We start from the raw sequence: 19421 nt of genomic DNA, 5'->3' as shown, positions 1-19421 counted from the left end.
ATTGTCTAAATCAATTTCCACACTGTCAGCAATAAATGTAGCATAATCCCTAACCAGAAAGTTGATAAGATGTGTCCTTTATTGATCCCCAGCGGGAGAAATTCAAGAATTTGAATAATAATCTCTTGCATTTTTCTGCTGTCCAATTTTGTTAGCATTTCTCTCCGGACCTGTTTATATTGATACAAGACTCATCTGAAGCATTAAAATGGTAATAACTTTGTCTGAAATCCTAATGAAAAACAATGATATTTTAATTATACTGGGAAAAATGGTTTATTACAGCAATCACAAATTGTGACAAAACAAAAATAAACTCTTAGTTACAATATACAACGTCATTAGTCATTCATCATAGAGAATTGTGGTTACTGTACCTACTCTACTGAAAAATACTGTACAGAACTCTGCTATAATAAATTTTACAGAAAAAAACAATTAGAAGTTTTAACAGGCAGCTTGAAAACAACTCAGCTTAAAGTAACAGGTTTTCATAAGTACTGTTTTCATAAATCAGCAAGGTGGTGAAAGATAACACTGTTGAATATTGATAGATCCTTCTTGAGTGAGGTTGTGCTTCATTTCTTATGTACTGCATATGCCCATTATTTCAGCTGAAAAACAAGGTTATGATCTAAATGAGATGTCTGTTGCGTGATTGATTTCAGCACCTGCGGAAACTAAAGCTGTAGGCAATGAGGTACATTGTAAATAAATGGGACTGGGATGTTGGACATTTTTCACATCAGAGGTTTTTGGTGGTTTTAAGCACTATGTAACTTTAAAGTGTACTGATCTTTCCTAGCATGAGGATCGTGTTAGAATATCCCTCTATGACAGAGAATAAGAACGGCCGGTTGATGGACAGTTTCAGAGGGATGCCAGCTTCCTGGGTGTTGTCCTGCTGCTCTGCTTCTTCTTCTTCTTCTGACATGTCAAACCTCACCTTGCTGACCACCTGAGAGGAGACATCTGTTAATGATGCACACATAAACAGGGTTTTTTTTTTTAAGAATATGACAAGATGACCACTCATCCACTTCACCTTATCTATAGTGAAGGGTTGGGTGTTGCTGAGTTGGCTGAACTCAGCCTGGGAGCCCAACAGTTTGCTCTCAACTACTGGACCCATGTTGGTCAGCAGGGTGTTCAGATCCATCTCGGAAGACATGGAGAACTTTGGGAGGGACAGCTCCAACAGACTGGAAGGATGGACAGAAGGGGAGACAGATATTGAATTTTAAGATGGAAAGTATTTGAACTGAAATGGGACTATACCTGACTCTTTCTCCCCTCAAAATCTATAGCCCGATTTGCTCTACACTGATATGATGACACATTATTGATTGACTGATGGTACTAGCTAAGTTATTTCTAATTTATGAATAATAATCCAACCTTGCATAGTAACAATTACAAAACTATCATGCAATAAATTGTAATTGCACAAAATAGGCCTGAAAGCTTAGAATGACCTATGCAACACAAAATGTGATATTCAAACAGAAATACACATTATTGTCCACTGAAAATGTTGAGCAATAAAGTCACATGATGTTGATGGAACTAAAAATGGATGCACACACGACAATAAAATATGCCTCAGATTTCTAGTCCGTCAGCTTGTAGTATTGTAAAGGACATCAAGCATCATAGGTGATACTAGGTGATACTAGGTCTGGATTTAGGGTTTAAAAAAGCAATTCTCACACTTCCTGGAGGTTCTGCAGCCAGTCAGATATGACATCAGGGTTCAGCTTAGACTCTATGTCTTGGATGTTGACTCCTTCTTGAGGCAAGACTAGCAACATGTAGGACCGTTTGCTCAAAGACAGCTTCACAACTATGCACCGCCGTACCTTCATGGTAACAAAATAAAAATATTACAGTGGAGTCCAGTTATTAGGATTTGAGCAAGCTCACTCATCCAAGTACATTCAATAATGATGCAAATATGTGGTGAACAGAAATACACAAATGGGACAACAAAAAACCCCCAAAGATTTACCTTATCATCCAGGTAGTGGTACTGACCCGTGAGGGTCATCCGTGGAACCATCGCTGTGGTTCTTTCATCCACATGAAACTCCTGCAGCGTCCTCTCTGCTTGGAAGGCTGTCCTCCACTTGCCTGAACAGGCACAAGCAAAGAACATAATCAGGTACTGTGGTAGTTGACAGCATACTATTCACATTGTTATCTGCAGAATTTCAGTTTCTAAGGGCGATTGACTGGCACATGTATACTGTAAGGTAAATGTACTGAAACTTTATTGCAAATCTGACTTTGATCATCTGTTCATCATGAATGCACCCATATTTTATATGTCCCACAAACATTAAAAACTATCATCTTGGTATTGTGATGAGGAGTGAAGTCCTAAATGTGGTATCTGTTTGCGTTGCACTTTAAAATACAAAGTTAGTTCTGACTTTAAATTATAAATCTCAAGCTGCGTATTTTGTAAAATAAACTTAACAGAGATCTAAACAAATGAGCGGAAGAGACAGACCTTGGAAGTTGAAGAGACTAAGAAACAGAAGGTTGCTGCTGGAATTCAGATCTCTGAAGATGCTCTTCACCTTCCCTTCTGAGGTCTTGTCCACAAAGCTGTTTACCAGCTGCTCAGCCTCCTGAGGATTGGAGAAGTCCACGCCACGGATGAACGACGTGTCTGAGAGCTCCTGTGTGCCTTGAATAAAGTCCTGGGCTAGTTGAGCATCCTGGCGAGTGAAGGTCCACACCTGGGTAGTGATTTCATCTTTTGGTCCATCGTCCACCAGAGAGTTAATGCTCTGCAGGGTCTTGAGAACCTTGTGTCCGTCCACGAAATAGACACAGTCCTCTCCGTCATTGGCACTGCTCAGGCCCAGTAGAGACTGGAAATAAAGGGGTGAATTGGGTTAAATTTCAATGAACAAGACCTGCTAATCAGATGGATGGTTAGGCCCATATCAATCATTTCTTTGAACTATCCCCAAAGTGAGAACAAATCAAAAGCAAAGACCTGGAACGAGCACGCTGTCTTCTTGGAGGCTCCCAGGTAGAAGGTTACGAGGGATCCGAAGGTGTTGTACGGAGAGAAGAGGATGTTGCCCCTGTGTTGCTTGCTGCTGAGATCCTGGTACATCCTCAGGCCCAGAGAGTTCAACAGCCCTGCCAGAACCGCTGTCCTCTCTGTGATGTTCTGCCTCTGTGCATCCAGTTCCGACGTGTCCCTGCTGTCTGGTGTCAAGACTTTAATATCAAGAGGGGCCACAGGAAGTGCGTTCAGAGACTTGGACGTCTGGCCCTCCAGGGTCTCATAGCTAACATTCTCGGCGGCAAAGAGGTGGAAGGGATGAACATAGACGCGGTTCGCTTGGCTTCCTGAGAGGTAGCAGCAGAGTAGGAGGGCTAGAAGAGGTGACTGCGGAATCTGCATTTTACCTTTTGCTGGTAGTCACCTTAAAACGATGTCTTCTGTGGAAGGAGACAGATATTTTTAGTTTACGATGAATTACATTCAGTATACCAACCTATCAACTGCCTCTTGAGTCTTAGTGAGCACTCAGTATTGGGTGGCCTGTGAATGGTACATCACTATTAGTGTGGCTTTCGTCAGAAATCTGGCTGGATCTGGTTTTCCGTCTCTGACAGGATTGGCTGGCAGGAACATTGGACATAGAGCAGCATGTCAGTGATGGATTGATTGCTCTTTGTGTGTCCTCTCTCCTGCTGATCAGTGAATGAGAGCAGGCATTACCCTCTGCAGCAGAGGTCGCATAGATAATGAAGACTCATCTATGTGTGTCTGTGTGTGAATTTGTCTGTGTTCACCGACTAAAATAAGATGGATGTTTCATTTGGATATTGTTAAAGCAGCCTTCAGACTGAGCGCAAGCAGTCATCAAACAAATTTACATGCTCAAATTGTCACCATACATTAAGACAAAACTGTTCACTCTGGACACTGTGATTGGAAAATATGATACCTTGGACACATTTGGCTGTATTTATTTTGTAATAACTGTAATAAACGCATACCTAGAATGAATGAATAAATGTAAGTTGTGAAACAAACTTTTACATGCACATAATAAAAACAAATATTTTGCTTGATTATTGAGTTCATGGAGATAGTTCACATTTTCTCAACTGGCCATTGTAATTTTGTTGTTGGAGCTCCAAATGTTCCAAAAGTTTATAGTTGAACTGACAACTTCCTCTCTTTTATGAAAACTTTTTATGCATGAACCTAGATGTCTGTGAAGGAGAATAACTTGGCCGAGTGCTCTTATGCAAAAATAGGACTTTATCCTTTGAGTTGAACGTGCAGACATGTGGACTGATGGACTCTTGGAAGAGGTAAGCAAACACTAGATTTTCCTCTATTTGGACATGTACCACAGGACATGGCCTTGGTCTCTTATCAATAAAACCAGTGCACGCAAATGTTCTTATACACAACCAACCCACCCGTGTACCAGATGACTCAATGACAGGGGTAAAAAAACATGACTGATTTATGATCACTGACGTTTTCTCTCAAGATCCAGAATTTTCACAAATTTTTTTACATAATCTGCTTCATCATAACCTTCCTCTTACTTCTTGTAGCAACTTTGAATAAATCTGTTGCGCTGATTATTTTTTTTAAGTAGATAATCCTCAAATGAAACTAAAAAGTAGGTCAAAGAGAGTTTGACAGTGGTGCTTCTTTGTACACAATTTTTAGACATTCAGAAGATAATTTGCTTTTGAAGAATATACTGGATCAGACCCAACCATTATAGGATGCTAAACTCACACATTTCCCCTCATCTCTGACAATTTTGTTTATTCACTGTACTGCACAATCAAAAGGCAATTACTGAGATCAAGTCAAAGTTTGCTCTTACCGTGTGTGTCTTCTGCTGCTGAGTGAGGTTCTAAGTGAGGTCCTGACTTCTCTGCTCCCTTACTTTAACCCAGCCAGTCAGCCGCAGTGCTCTCACTCTGGTTACTGATTAACCAAAGCAGCATTGAGTCAGGGGCTCTGCTACCATGACTCACAGCCCGCTTTGTACTGATGTGCTAGTGCTATAGATAAATAGGTCTGAAAGAGACCACCCAATGTTCCTCTACATGTTGACTTTAGGAGGATAATGCAAGCGCATCCCAGAGGGGGTGAAAGGAGAGCAAAACTTCCACAGGGGAAAAGTGGGAAGCAGAGGGACAGCCAGGCTTGTTTGTGTTTGAGAGTGACTCACTAAAATGTCACCATATTGTGGAGATGTTTATTTGTGAAAAGGGAATAGTGCTCTTGATTAATTACGCAGGTTCTTTGAAATTTTGCTCAACCAACGGGTCAAACAAGTGTCAAGTAAACAAGTCTCAAACCTCAATCACTTCAATCTATTTGATTCTAAAAATAAGAAGAAAGACAAGAGAAAGGGAAGTAAAAAATCTCTTATCTCATATTATTTTACTATTATTGTTCCTGTGGTACTCATGTTATCCTGTTGTCATATATATATTAACTTGTTTACTTTCTCTGTCAGATATGATCCATATTAATAATTATTCATCAACTTAATTAGTCGCTTCAAAAGCAAGAACTAATAACATATTTGATGAATTCAAGTGTATAGAATAAACTTACACTGTGTCTCTTATCTTATCTCCACCTATCTTTTACGTCACTATCTAACTAAAGGACTTACAACTGGACTTAGAAGGATAACAAACCCAGTATGTCCTAATAAAAGAGCAAACACCTTTCAAATGTTCTTTATAGGCAGGCAAACCAGTTTATTAAGCAATGTAGTTTGTATTTAAAATCAAACAGTGACATCCGTGTACATATTGAGGAAAATCCTTTACACACACCTGATTCAACAGGGCAGGGAGCACTAGATTTTCTCACCAGAAAGAGAAACATTGTATTACGTTAGGGGTTTTACAGTCAGGGTTTTATGTTTTTTAAACATTGTTAATCACAGGAAGTTAAGAGTCTATAAAGCAAAAAACAAAAATCATTTTATGTACCACTGGCAGTCTTTCTGGTCTCTTATCAACTTATTGTGATTTTGGTTTTAGTTTTTTAATGGATGCTTTTTGTATACATTTTAAAGAGCAGCTGTATACCCTTCAACCCCTAACTGGGCTGGATTAATATGTAACAATCCAACCTATCATACATTTACAATTTACTACAGTTTTTAATTTGCCAATATATGCCAAGGCAAAGACTTAAAAGATCTTGACTTTCAGTAAATAGGAGACTAAAGACAGCCTAGCAGGTCTAATGTTTACCATGTTTACAATCTTAGTTTAGCAAGTTAGCATGCTAACAATTATTTATTTTTTTTATTTATTTATTTATTTATTGGTTTATTTTAACAGGGACAGTGTACATTAATTAAACATTCCTGTAAATGAGTTAGCCAGAAGTCTATTTTCCATCTGTTGTCCCCGGGCAGATGTTCTAAGTCAACCTAAAAGTAAACTACAATACATGTACAATGTTAAAATAAAATAAATATAAGCACTAAATACTTACTAAGTATATACTAAGTAATTAACAACTTTTTTTGAACTGATGATGGTGTTAGAGGAAAAATTGGGAGATCACTAAGTTACAATTTGGGGGACATGAATGTCTCTAATAAACTGAAAAATACAACGTAATTTGCCAATAAATGTGGAGACCTGACAAAACAATTTCTTTTTACAATATGTGAATCATCAGCTGAAGTTTTTTTCATAATAGATCAATTAATCTAATCTCAGTGGCATGTGTGCATATTTACAGTACAATTATAAGCTATTGTATGCTGGGGTTTTATATGAGATTTTTCAGGCTTAAACATACTTGGAACTGCCTCAGCATTAATACGTTTTTTTCCACATTACATCTTCTTTCTTTTAAAAACTGTACAGCTATTTTCATTTTTCATTTAAAACATATATTTAATATATTTTTATTCAAATTTCTATTTTTTATTTATGATTCTTGACTTTTATTTTCTCACTATGTTTTTATGCACCGAATTACCATGGGAAATTCCTTGTATGTGAAAATCCACTTGGCAACAGACCTCTGTACAAATGTTTGATGTTCATACTAATCTACTGTAAAAGGATGCAATTGTTGCAGCAGGATCTGTGTAATGACAATAGTTTGTCACAGTTATACAGTAGAAGAGGTTACACATCATCATCATTATAGTGGATATTTTATTATCTGTTCCCAAAAACACACTTGATGTTCTGTTCAGATGTCTTAAGTAAAGACCTTAAAACACATCCTGAAGCTAGAGGTGAACAATCTTTGCGTACACTTTATAATAGTTGAACAACTGTGTGTTTCTCATGCACATTGATTACTGAGTAATCTATCACTATCACTATCAGCAGCATCAGAAACTTTATGGGTGCTACATCACAACTGTTAATTTGGCTGCTGCTATATAAGCTCCCATGCTGAGCATCTGAAGCAGGTTGGAAGGTGAACGAATCCACCATGTGGACTCTCTTGTTTCTTTGCAGCGTGATCACCTCTTATGGAGTTCAAGGTATTGTCCACTATTACTAAAACCAGTCCTGCATTTGTATTTTTAAGGTAGTAATGGGCAACATTCAATTTCAGAATTGGTTGGAAAGATTCATGTCATTTATTTGTTTTTGTTATACTCCATAAGGTGCTGGTCGCTTCTACACAACTGAGGAAATGAATCCAGTAACCACAGGACCTACTGGTACGAAAACTGCAACTAATATATCATACGTCAAACATGTTGTTACTCTGTCTCTATCTGAATGGCTTGATTGATGAGTTGTTGCTTTCAGAAGGTTTTAGCCAACAGTTACAGCTAAATAGGAACAATTTACTATGTGTATTAAAACTCTGATTATCACATGCCTTTGGTCTGAGTTACAGAATGTGTTAATACTTGACCTGTGTTACATCTCTGTGTCTTTCTGTTTGTTTCTAGAGGTACCGGTGTCTCCTGTCCCAGGTAAAATAAGCGCCACCAAAATAAGAAGCATAATGACCGATCATGGCTACTTTATTCGAATTCTGTGTCACACACACATTTTATTATTTATTTAATATTTTATTATATAACTTGTATGATTGCATTTCTTTCATTTGTCATTCTTCTATTCTTTATGACTATTTTCTTTTTGATTTTCATGATCCTGTGTACCTTCAGGTGCGAGCTGTGGTGGCTACCTGCATAGCAGCTATGGCACTTTTTACAGCCCCCGCTATCCAAACAACTACCCACCAAATGCAGACTGTTATTGGTACATTAGACCAGGAAGCAGAATTGTGCAGCTGGATTTCTCTTTTGTAGAGTAAGCATATGCACTAGACCTCTGTGATCACGCATGTGATGTTGCTGTAGTGTTTATCTCTAACTTTAAATTAAAACCTCTGTTCTTCTTTCACAGCATTGAGAATTCCCATAGCTGTGTTTATGATGCCATTTACATCTATGATGGTTCCAGTACCGGTAGCAGACTTCTGGGAAAGATATGTGGCAATAACAATGCCACCTTCTACTCCACCGGTTCTTATTTGACTGTGCGCTTCAGGAGTGATGGTTCTTCTTCTTTTTCAGGATTTCGTGCTGACTACCAAGTTGTGGGTAAGTCACAATGATTATGATGAAGATGTTTCTGTATTTTACACAATATGCAGTATCGCCATTTTAATGACATCTGGATTTCTACAGCCTTAAAATACAAAAAAGTCTCTTTACAACCATGTAGAGATTAACCTAGACTATGTGATGTATGAGTGATGGAAATTATTTTGTCCGAACTTTCTGCAACTGGAGGTTCCTGCAGATACAACTGTGGCCTCCAGGTTGGAAGCTGCTCTTGCTCTTCATCCTGTCAGTACAGAGGGAACTGTTGTCCAGACTACAGAGGTAAGCAGTGGTGGAAAGTAACAAAGAACATTTATTCAAGTACTGTCTTCCATTTTATATATTTTTATAGGTATACACTCCATAATATTTCCATGAGAAATATTGCACTTTTTATTTGACAGCTATAGTTACTTTAATATGTCAAATAAAACAACATACGCCTTTAAAATACAATGCATTACTGAAGATTAAATGAGTAGTTCCCAACTTTTTTGGCTCACAAAAACAGCTATCTGGTTAGTGCCTCCCATCTAGATGTTGAGTTGTTGTTGATTCAAATAACTGTTTTTACAAAGAATAACTTAAAATATGAATGTGTTTACAGCAGAATTGTCTATTTTATCTCACAACCCCAGAGATTTCTATTGTGACCCTCTGGAGGGGGCCCAGAACGTAGGTTGGGAAGCACCAGACTAAATTACATAACTGTAAATTAAGAAAGTAATAATACTGATACCTCTTTGTGAACAACATAAACAAACAAGACAATCAACAAGAAGAATGGTTATTTCTTTGTAGTCACTTTGCATTCATGTTTTGTCAAAATAATCAGAATTCCCAATTCAGGTTCTTGACTGTTAGTTCCTGTCCAAGTAGAGTAACCAATAGGTTATTTGTTAGCATTAACCATGACAACAAGGTAACAGTAATATTTTAGTGGTATATATAGTCCAGCAACAGTATTATTATTATTATTATTATTATTAATTACAACTTAAATGTCCAGTGTGTAACATTTAGGAGGATCTATTGGTAGAAGTGGAATATAATATATTAGGTATGTTTTCATTAGTGTATAATCACCTGAAAATATGAATTGTTGCTTTCGTTATGGTAGAATGAGCTGTTTTAACTACAGAGAAAGTGGGTTCTCGTCTATGGAGTCCGCCATGTTGCACACTATGTTTCTACAATCCAGTCCAGAACAGACAAACCAAACACTGGCTGTAGATAGGGCCTTTTCATGTTTTTTTTTGCTGGTTTTGCAGTCACTTTAGTTTCTCCTACATGCTTATTCTTTATTCTTTCCCCTTGAAATCTGACAAAGAGGCAGTTGAAATACCACTGCTTTTGTCCACAGGGGCCGTCATAATCAACACAAAGTTAATATTCCTTGTAGCTGCTTTAAGTAGGATTATAAATGCAGAACTTTGCTGGATTTTTATAACCGAGTATTTTTACATTATTGTATTGGTACTTTTACTTCAATAAAATATCTGAATACTTCTTTCACCACAGGTTTATCAGCCTCACGATTATTAAACCCTCGTGTTTACAAGATAAGGTTAAGGGAAGTTGTAAAATTCAGGTTATTCTTGTCTTTCTTTCAGATGAATGCCTAAACCCGACAATGACACCAGGACCAACAGTAACCTCAGGTATTCAAATACCTGCACGACTAAATATTTTAAAGGCAATAGCTCCATCAAATTCATTTATCCAGACAAAGAACTGTAAATAATTGGATAAAACTCTATCTTCCTGCGTCTCTCAGCTCAGCCCTCATGTCGTTACAACTGCGGCAGTTACATGGGAAGCTGCTCCTGCACAAGCTCTTGTCAATACTATGGCAACTGTTGCTATGACTACAGCTGTAAGTGCCAAGTCTAACAAATCAACAGCATTAACAGGTTCTGCATCCCTCTCTTGCTGAGGGAGTCAGTCTGTCAAATTCCTCAGTGCTTATACGGTCATGGTGTGATAATATTCTCTTGTTCACAGTTACAGAATAAACAGCAGATGCATCATAATGTTTGTTTTACACAGTAAGGAGGTGTAGGAGATTGCAATCACTTTATTCTCTTTTCTCTGTAGCGTACTGCCAGTCAACCACTGTTGAACCCATCACAGGTATGAAAACCTCTCAACAACCTATTTGGGAAAGAATAACACATATCATCAATTATTGAAATGTTTTAATACTCTTGCCTATCTCTCAGCCCGGCCCTCATGTCGATACAACTGCGGCAGTTACATGGGAAGCTGCTCCTGCTCAAGTTCTTGTCAATACTATGGAAGCTGTTGTTATGACTACTCCTGTAAGTATCAAAGTTCAGCAGAGAAACCACCCCAGTATGGTCACAATTTTGACCAAAAAGCAGTTTGCTTCACATTAATAGCGAACGCAATAACTGTAGGAAGTTTGTGTATAATAAGAGATGTGGATACATTTTGAGCACATCATTTCCTGTGAATTATGCATCAGAGATGAGTTTTCCTGATATTTTTTAGGAACTTTGAATGCACAATTCTCTGTTAAAGATTCAGACAATCATGCATACTTAAAAGGCTCAGCAGTCAGGAGTCAGCCTGATTCTTAGCCATTGTTCTATTAGCTCTTTGGTTGTTTTAACTGTGACTTTTTCAGGACAAGGCCCTTATCCTGGGAGATTATTATTAAGTTATTATTATTATATTATTAAGTTTATATCCTGAATAATCATCTAAACTTTAGAAAAACAATTTTGTTTAGTTTTCTTCACAGAAATTAATTAAATACTGAAATACAGGCCATATATATATATTTAAAGTTGTCTTACAACCCTTTAAATCAAGAAGGCCTTGCAATCCCCAGTGAAGCCTTGGTGGCCCCTGGTGGGGGTCGGGACTCCCAGGTTGGAAACCAGTGGATAACAATATGAAGGTGGCGGAATAATATTTTTACAAAAACAACAGGTGTATCATAGTATTTGTTTAACACAGTAAGAAGAGCTCATTTTATTCTCCTCTCTTCTCTTTGTCATGTAGCTTACTGCCAGTCAAGCACTGCCGCACCTATGATACCAACCTCAGGTATGAAAACCTGAGTATTTTGGAATAAACCAACATTTAGTAGAGTTAGTGATCATTTATTCAGATAGCAGATTTCTAAAATGTTTTGTATTCTCCGGTGTCACTCAGCCCAGCCCTCATGTCGATACAACTGCGGCGGTCACCTGGGAAGCTGCTCCTGCACAAGCTCTTGTCGATACTATGGAAACTGTTGTTATGACTACTACTGTAAGTATCAGTTCAGCAGAGAAACCGCAACACCCTATGGTCACAATTTTAACCAAATCATCTGCTATATTTCAATAGAAATGGACTGTGCAGTGATATGAACTTGCATCTTTTCCTCTTAATATGATGTATTTCCTGTTGAAACAGGATGTTGGAGCCGGACACACTGTAGGAGATCATTATAAACTCTAAAGGAAAGGAATATTAGTCAAGGAAGAGAAGAACTGTATGATTTGATATGATGTCATAGGGTCTTAAATGTAACTTTGGTTTCTGAGTTTTATTCTGTCCCGGAAGGTCACTTCTGTATATTCTTTTATTACGAACTCTGTCCAAAGAGAGCGAGTTATGAAAAGTTATAGAAATGGTTGGACACAGCCCTGGCAAATCCTGACATCAGAAAGGTCGTTTCTGAAGCTATTTGACTTTCCAACAAGCAGTTCTGATGGAGCATAATGGCACGTTAACCTCCCTGCCAATATAGCCACAACTACCCTAAAAAAGTCCAACAATTTCCTTCAACTCAACAACAATGAAACAGAGATTGTCATATTGGTGCTAAACGTCTTAGGAGCAGGAAACGTGTCCTCATTTAGCCTGTCTGTGTTGAGAAAGTACCACAAAGGCCAAAAACCTGTAGTTGCTGATGCTGACTATACCCTCCACTACTTAAAACAACTGCTGGCCGACTGAATAGCATTATGGACATGGTGGGATAAAATGTTTTGTTCGTAGTTTCAGAATAAATAGTAGGTGTGTCTGAATATGTCTTGTCGGAAGGGATGATAAAAGATAGTAATCACTTTATTCTCTTCTCTCTGACATGTAGCGTACTGCCCGTCAACCACTGTCAGACCCGCCACAGGTATGAAAACCTCTCAACAATCTATATGTGATAGAATAAAACACATCATCAGTTACTGAAATGTTTTAATACTCTTGTCTATCTCTCAGCCCAGCCCTCATGTCGATACAACTGCGGCAGTCACCTGGGAATCTGCTCCTGCACAAGCTCTTGTCGATATTATGGAAACTGTTGTTATGACTACTCCTGTAAGTATCAAAGTTCAGCAGAGAAACCACCACACTATGGTCACAATTTTAACCAAATCTTCTGCTATATTTCAATAGAAATGGACTGTGCAGTGATATGAAATTGCATCTTTTCCTCTTAATATGATGTATTTCCTGTTGAAACAGGATGTTGGGGCCGGACACACTGTAGGAGATCATTATAAACTCTAAACCAAAGGAATATTAGTCAAGGAAGAGAAGAACTGTATGATTTGATATGAAGGACAGACTTGCTGACTTTCTTAAAAAAAAATGCAGTGACTTTTAGTAACATTTACAGTGTCCATGTCATAGGGTCTTAAATGTAACTTTGGTTTCTGAGTTTTATTCTGTCCCGGAAGGTCACTTCTGTATATTCTTTTATTACAAACTCTGTCCAAAGAGAGCGAGTTATGAAAAATTATAGAAATGGTTGAACACAGCCCTGGCAAATCCTGACATCAGAAAGGTCGTTTCTGAAGCTATTTGACTTTCCAACAAGCAGTTCTGATGGAGCATAATGGCACGTTAACCTCCCTGCCAATATAGCCACAACTACCCTAAAAAAGTCCAACAATTTCCTTCAACTCAACAACAATGAAACAGAGATTGTCATATTGGTGCTAAACGTCTTAGGAGCAGGAAACGTGTCCTCATTTAGCCTGTCTGTGTTGAGAAAGTACCACAAAGGCCAAAAACCTGTAGTTGCTGATGCTGACCATACTATCCACTACTCTACTACTATATGGACATGGTGGGATAATATTCTTTGTTCACAGTTTCAGAAAGAATAGCAGGTGTGTCTGAATATGTCTTGTAAGAAGAGAAAGGTAAAAGATAGTAATCACTTTATTCTCTCTGACATGTAGCGTACTGCCAGTCAACCACTGTCAGACCCGCCACAGGTATGAAAACCTCTCAACAATCTATATGTGATAGAATAAAACACATCATCAGTTACTGAAATGTTTTAATACTCTTGCCTATCTCTCAGCCCGGCCCTCATGTCGATACAACTGCGGCAGTTACCTGGGAAGCTGCTCCTGCACAAGCTCTTGTCGATACTATGGAAACTGTTGTTATGACTACTCCTGTAAGTATCAAGACTCAGAAGAGAAACCGCCACACAGTATGGCCACAATTTTAACAAAATCATATTACGTCACACTGAAATGCTCTACTCCAATATTACAGATATAGAGAAATTGACTGTACAGTGATATAAGCTGGCATCTTTTCCTCTTAATATGATGTATTTCCTGTAGAAACAGGATGTTGGAGCGAACACCTTAAGAGCAGGAAAAATTTCCTGATTTAAGAGGCTTCATATCACAGCCAGAAAAGAATACTTTTTAGTCAGACTATGGCATTGTCCTCCTCACTGGTGTGCTCAAAACAACTGCTGGCAGACTGAATAACAATATGGAGGTGGCAGGATAATATTTTTTGTTCACCATTGTAGAATAAACAACAGGTGTATCATAGTATTTGTTTAACACAGTAAGAAGAGGTAATTTTATTCTCCTCTCTTCTCTTTGTCGTGTAGCTTACTGCCAATCAAGCACTGCCGAACCTATGACACCAACCTCAGGTATAAAAACCTCTCAACAACCTAGAGTATATTGGAATTAATTAGTAGAGTTAGTGATCATTTATTCTGATAGCAGGAAAGGTAACAGACATTTTTTATATCCTCCTGCGTCACTCAGCTCAGCCCTCGTGTCGATACAACTGCGGCAGTTACCTGGGAAGCTGCTCCTGCTCAAGCTCTTGCCAATCCTATGGAAACTGTTGTAACGACTACTACTGTAAGTATTGTGTCATTCAAAGCTCCTTTTTGTCACCTTTGATTGCAGTTTCCACTAAAAAGTAGGACTTAAACCCATGGGTTTGTTTTTTCCAACAGCCTACTGCAGAGTCACACCTACAGGTAAGATCCTCCGTGTGCAAAATGAGCCTTACTGCAAATACAGTTCACTGCATTGACACTTGTGTTTTCTTGTCCACCTTCAGCAATCCCCTGTGGAGGCTCTCTGTTTGGCTCTGGCACCTTCTCCAGCCCGAACTACCCCAACTACTACCATGACAGTGCCTACTGTACCTGGCAGCTACGAGCTGCGTATGACCAAAGAATCTTCCTGGCATTCACGTACATGCAGTGAGTGAAGAATAGTCCGCTTTTTGGTGATGATGAGTTTAAATGAGCAGCATTACTATGTGAATAAATCTAAACTGATAGCCATGGCGGAAACTAGAACAGTTTTGAAATTTTGCTTTAATAAGTCAGTAATTTATAGGTTTTTTTTATCATCTTTTTAAAAAACAGATTGGAGAACTGCTGCAATTGTGACTACATTGCAGTCTATGATGGGCCATCTGTTAGCTCACGATACCTGGGGAAAGTATGCAACTCAAGTCTGAGTACTTTCTACTCCTCATCCAACTACATGACTGTGCTCTTCCGGACTGATGGTTCTGTGGTTGGCAGAGGGTTCAATGCTGAGTTCATAAGCTCTCTGCCACCAAGCTCAGGTACAATTATGATATATTGAATAGTGGTTATGGTTTTGAAAATGTTTGTTCTACTGTGGCTTGTGATGAGAGGGCCTAATACAAACATGGTATTGCTTGCATTGTGGGTAATGTAGGATCCAGCATTTTGGAGCTTTACTTGCATGCTAGGGACTAAAAGTCAGGATATTTTAGCCTCTCCTGCTTCCATTTTGGACATTCTCTATTTAAATCTTGTCTCTTTTGATTCTTTAACTCAGCTTAAGTCCAAAACAATCACTGTCCCTTTAATCCCCTTTCTAACTGTACAGCATAAAATCAGCCAAAATACTGTAAATTAGCATATCTGCATATCCTTCTCTGTCAGGTGGTCAACCAATCCCGGCTAAAATTCAGCTAGACCAAAAGTCTATAATCACACTAGTGACTCTGTGAGATTGTGTTTAGGCTTAATGGTGCTTTGCCCTAAGCGCGAACATCTGCTCAAAGGGTACACATTGTTTAAAGAAGCTACACGTAGGGGTAGCATATCAGATAACAGGAGGAGGGATTCAGGCTCTGGGCAGGGGAGACCCAGTGGGGAATACTGGTGGGGTGCGGACAAATTAAAAACCCGAGCTAATGATGGCACTATATGGAAAAGTGAAACATCACCAAAGTTAATACAATTCATCCTAATGGGGAGATGAATGTCTGCACTAAATTGCATTGCAATCAATTGCATCCAACAGTCACTGTTTCATTCAAAATCACAAATGTCAACCTTGTAGCTACGGGAGAAGTCAGGGTCACTAAAATCAGTAGGTTTCCTCCTCTGGGGACCATGAATGTCTGTACAGAATTTAAAAATGTCCTGTTCACATGGTCCTTTGTCAGGTCGAGTGGACTGTTCCTCAGACAACATGAACATTGTGGTTGAGAGGACGTACCTGAACTCACTCGGCTATGACGGCCACAGTCTGTACTTGAATGACCCGCACTGCAGACCCCAGGTTTCCAGATATCAGGTGGTCTTCAGTTTCCCCATTAACACTTGTGGCAACATTCGAAAGGTAAACAACCCATCACTTTCTGGAAAAACATGAACAATATACAGAACTTCCTAATGACGCTCCCACAAATTATGGGACATGTCAGTGGAACCTTGAGTGTGACTAGTTTTCAATATCATCTACCTTGAACAGTTTGAGAATGGCAGAGTTGTGTACACCAACACTCTCCGTGCCTACGCCTCCAGCTATGGAGAGATCACACGCCAGTCTCACTTTAAGCTGAACGTGGGCTGTCGAATGGAGCAGGACTCAGTGGCCCAGATCATGTACCTTGTCCATCATCGTGGCAACAGCAGCATTACAGGCACAGGCAGGTTCAACACCAGCATGGATTTCTACACATCCAGCAGCTTCTACTATAAGGTCTGTTCGGGTAGAAAGTGATGAACAGAAAATTTCTTATATAAATACTTCCACACCATGCTGACATTTTGCTTTTACCCTCTCAGGTGACTCAAGTTCCATACGAGGTGGCACTCAACCAGAACTTGTATGTCCAAGTGGAGTTGAGGAGGGGTGACAGCACCCTGGTCCTTTTTCTGGACACCTGTGTGGCCTCACCATCACCCCATGATTTTCAGAGCAGATCTTACTACCTGGTCCGTAACGGGTAAGATGAGAGCACAAGCTGTGTAGATTAAGTATCTAATGAGCATTGGCTTTCCGTTCCTGTTTTCTCGTGTGATTAATGCTGAAACATCTAGGGAATAGTACTAAGTAGATTTACTGAAAATCTGTTCTTAAGTAGGTATTGGTACCTGGAGTAGATTAAAGTAAACATAAAAAAAACAAAAAATGCTTGGTGAATACAGACCCGTGGTCTTCTGTTGTACTGTCCAGTAACACTGTGTCTGTTTCACGTTTAGATGTCCTGTAGACAACACCTACCAGGCCTACGTAACTGGCACACGTGCGTATGCCCGTTTCACATTTAAAGGCTTCCAGTTCCTGCGAGCCACAGAGTCTGTTTACATCCAGTGCAAGGTCCAGATATGCCCAGCCTCCGACAACAATTCCCGCTGCCGCAGAGGCTGCAGCAAACGTGCAGCCAGAGACGTGGGGTCAGAACACGACAGTCAAACTCTGGTCCTGGGTCCCATCCAACTCAAAGGTCTGTAGCCATCTGTACCTGGTTTTGATACCAATAGTGGATAAACTGAAGCATTATAGTAGGTTAGCAGTAAGGTCACTTATGTCCTCAAGGAAACAGTACAATAAAAGACATTTCACTATTTCTCTTCACCAGAGCCTGAGAAAAAGGAAGAGGAGACACATGAGCAGGACAAGGCTTAACTTGATACTGCAATGAGCTGCTTCAGTCATCTTTAACGATCATTATAGAACTCAACATTCTGTCCATTGTGACACTGAATTTTAATCACCAGTAACCCTTTCTTTTCTCTTTATTGCATTACCTGAATAAAAGCATCACCAAAAGACAATCTGTGTTTGTGTATTTCATTGTCATACTAACCTTAAATGTGCATACCATAATAAAATCATCACTGCTATTCATTTCTGTTCTTGGGAAAATAGCAATTCCACATTTTATATATATATTAAGCTCCTTACCCATCCCTTCAGAAGACCTTTATTAAAGGGAATAAAATGAATTTTAAAAAAAGTATACATTTTACATAGTCAAAGACAAACTTGTAAAATATATACATATAACATATACTTTTTAAAAAATGGGACTCAACACAATAATTCCATGGAAAGATGTACTTAATATTATCTGTAATTCAGCCTTAGATGTATGTATATATGTAATACAAATACATATAATATTTTATCTAGAACATTTTTACCAACTAAAAAAAGGATTGATCAAAAAACTATTTGGGGCTTAGAGCAATCTAGCTTGTGCGGGTTTTGCAATGATGACGAGGAATCAATCTTGCATCCGATGAGGTATTGTCCTGTTGTTGCTCTATTTTGGGTTCAAGTCCAAAAAAGGATATTAAACTTAATGAAAATACACTATTAATCTACAAACTGTAATTTTAGGAGATTTATGTCATAGATAATCAGTAGTATTGTAATCCTGTTTGGAAAAGCATTCGTAATAAAGCTGAAAGTACACACAAAGCTTAAAATACCGATTTCATCTAAAAAGCCCACTAGATGATAGAAAGGTCAACATCGAAAAAAGGAAACTGCAGACCTTGAAATTGCTAAAAGAATGGGAAAAACTAAACCTCAGGGAAGCATGGAAATTTGAGCCATTTGATTGTGTTTGATTATGTATGCATGAGTTAAGGTACAGCCTCAGATATCATAATATAATCAATAGGCTGTACTGTGGAGGTCTGTGGGGTGGGCGGACAGCAGGCTGGCCTATGGGGTTCCTGCACTTCCTCCAACTCTCGGTGCTGGTTCTGTGCCCAGTGGACCAGCTTTGGCCCAGTAGAAGACCCATTACACAAATTATGATCTATTTATCGCACTCATAACTATTGACATTATTATTTATCCATTTTAGCATAACAATTATTATTAATCTCTTTCTTCTCCTTTGTTGCTGTTTTGGCCAGTTCACCTAACTCTGTACATACTTTGATTTACACTACTATGTTTATGTGTGTGTGTGTGTGTGTGTGTGTGTGTGTGTGTGTGTGTGTGTGTGTGTGTGTGTGTGTATGTGTGTTTCTCTCTCCCTCTAATTGTCTGGGTAGGTGTTGTAGGTATTGTTAAGTGTAGGAGGGTGTTTGGATTTGTTGGGTTATCTGTTTTGGGTGTTTGGTGTTGTTTGGATATTTGGTGGACTGATGACCTTTTGGTTGTGATGTTGATCTCGTGGTAGGTCGGTGAATGGTTCGGCTGTGATGTGTGGACCCCAGGAGTATTTCTATTCTTATGTATAGCATGGTGTGTAATATGTTGTATGTATTCAAATTAA

General features: G+C 38.8%; 2 protein-coding genes across 10 annotated transcripts; one reads left to right on the top strand and one right to left on the bottom strand.

Annotated features, from left to right (window-relative positions):
• Positions 1-236: 236 nt before the first annotated feature.
• Positions 237-5048, bottom strand: agt (angiotensinogen). The gene is made up of 7 exons (XM_051427778.1): positions 4881-5048; positions 3008-3462; positions 2513-2879; positions 2009-2130; positions 1711-1859; positions 1046-1202; positions 237-958 (listed from the first exon to the last, which is right to left on the bottom strand). Exons 2-7 carry the CDS (start codon positions 3422-3424, stop codon positions 782-784), a joined length of 1389 nt encoding a protein of 462 aa, XP_051283738.1. The 5' UTR covers positions 3425-3462; positions 4881-5048; the 3' UTR covers positions 237-781.
• Positions 5049-7442: 2394 nt separating this feature from the next.
• Positions 7443-17961, top strand: LOC127351327 (deleted in malignant brain tumors 1 protein-like). Of its 9 annotated transcripts, XM_051378786.1 has the most exons (26): positions 7443-7538; positions 7665-7721; positions 7959-7982; positions 8181-8325; positions 8422-8618; positions 8811-8903; positions 10235-10282; positions 10399-10497; positions 10719-10754; positions 10844-10942; positions 11652-11696; positions 11805-11903; positions 12733-12768; positions 12858-12956; positions 13826-13861; positions 13951-14049; positions 14503-14547; positions 14666-14764; positions 14863-14886; positions 14970-15114; positions 15283-15488; positions 16344-16519; positions 16652-16882; positions 16969-17129; positions 17386-17630; positions 17766-17961. In XM_051378786.1, exons 1-26 carry the CDS (start codon positions 7487-7489, stop codon positions 17810-17812), a joined length of 2643 nt encoding a protein of 880 aa, XP_051234746.1. In that variant the 5' UTR covers positions 7443-7486; the 3' UTR covers positions 17813-17961. The 9 variants fall into 9 exon arrangements, with proteins under 9 accessions (XP_051234746.1, XP_051234762.1, XP_051234779.1 ...); XM_051378802.1 differs by lacking the exons at positions 11805-11903; positions 12733-12768; XM_051378819.1 differs by lacking the exons at positions 12733-12768; positions 12858-12956.
• The last annotated feature ends 1460 nt before the right edge of the window (positions 17962-19421 follow it).

The sequence above is a fragment of the Dicentrarchus labrax genome, unplaced genomic scaffold, assembly GCF_905237075.1.
Source record: "Dicentrarchus labrax unplaced genomic scaffold, dlabrax2021, whole genome shotgun sequence".
Lineage (NCBI taxonomy): Eukaryota > Metazoa > Chordata > Actinopteri > Moronidae > Dicentrarchus > Dicentrarchus labrax.
The sequence above is the reverse complement of the archived record's forward strand: the minus strand, read 5'-3'. Positions and strand labels throughout refer to the sequence as shown.

Coding starts and splice junctions, on each gene's coding strand:
- LOC127351327 (XM_051378786.1), top strand. CDS start 7,487: ATGTGGACTCTCTTGTTTCTTTGCAGCGTGATCACCTCTTATGGAGTT. Junction 11,697..11,804: donor ACCTATGATACCAACCTCAG/GTATGAAAACCT, acceptor GGTGTCACTCAG/CCCAGCCCTCATGTCGATAC. Junction 16,520..16,651: donor CTTGTGGCAACATTCGAAAG/GTAAACAACCCA, acceptor TACCTTGAACAG/TTTGAGAATGGCAGAGTTGT.
- agt (XM_051427778.1), bottom strand. CDS start 3,424: ATGCAGATTCCGCAGTCACCTCTTCTAGCCCTCCTACTCTGCTGCTAC. Junction 2,131..2,512: donor TAGTCTCTTCAACTTCCAAG/GTCTGTCTCTTC, acceptor GTGCCTGTTCAG/GCAAGTGGAGGACAGCCTTC. Junction 1,860..2,008: donor ACCACTACCTGGATGATAAG/GTAAATCTTTGG, acceptor GTTACCATGAAG/GTACGGCGGTGCATAGTTGT.